General features: G+C 57.4%; 1 protein-coding gene across 1 annotated transcript in view; it reads right to left on the bottom strand.

The window, feature by feature from the left end:
* Positions 1-343, bottom strand: part of EMH_0084870 (uncharacterized protein) — a gene marked incomplete at both ends in the record, with an annotated part of 2440 nt that overhangs the window by 1349 nt on the left and 748 nt on the right. Inside the window, one exon of the mRNA XM_013500835.1 lies at positions 1-341. Within this exon, the coding sequence (XP_013356289.1) occupies positions 1-341 (341 nt within the window). The remainder of the gene's footprint in view (positions 342-343) is intronic.

Genomic DNA, 343 nt, shown 5'->3' on the forward strand with positions numbered 1-343 from the left:
CTCCTCCTCTTCCTTCTCCTCTCCCTCTAAAGAACTCGGAGAAACAGCAGCAATGTGGCTGCCGTAAAGAAGAGGCCCAACAGCATTGGGTGGGTTAAAGAAAGAAGCAGGCGGGTGTATAGACACCGCAAGAAGAGGAGATGCTGCAGCAGCAGCAGCAGAGCGAAGCTGCGGTTGGTGGTGGTTGTGTCTGTGTGAATGTTGCAGAGAATCTGATGCCGCTGCTGCTGTTGTTGCTGCTGCTGCTGCTGCTGCTTCTGCTGCTGCTGCTGTTGCTGCTGTTGCTGCTGCGCTGCAGCTGCCTGCGAGGACCACAACGGCCAGCAGCAGCCGCTGGCGCGAT

Source organism: Eimeria mitis, genomic scaffold (assembly GCF_000499745.2).
Source record: "Eimeria mitis Houghton genomic scaffold, Emh_scaff5922, whole genome shotgun sequence".
Taxonomy (NCBI): Eukaryota; Apicomplexa; class Conoidasida; order Eucoccidiorida; family Eimeriidae; genus Eimeria; species Eimeria mitis.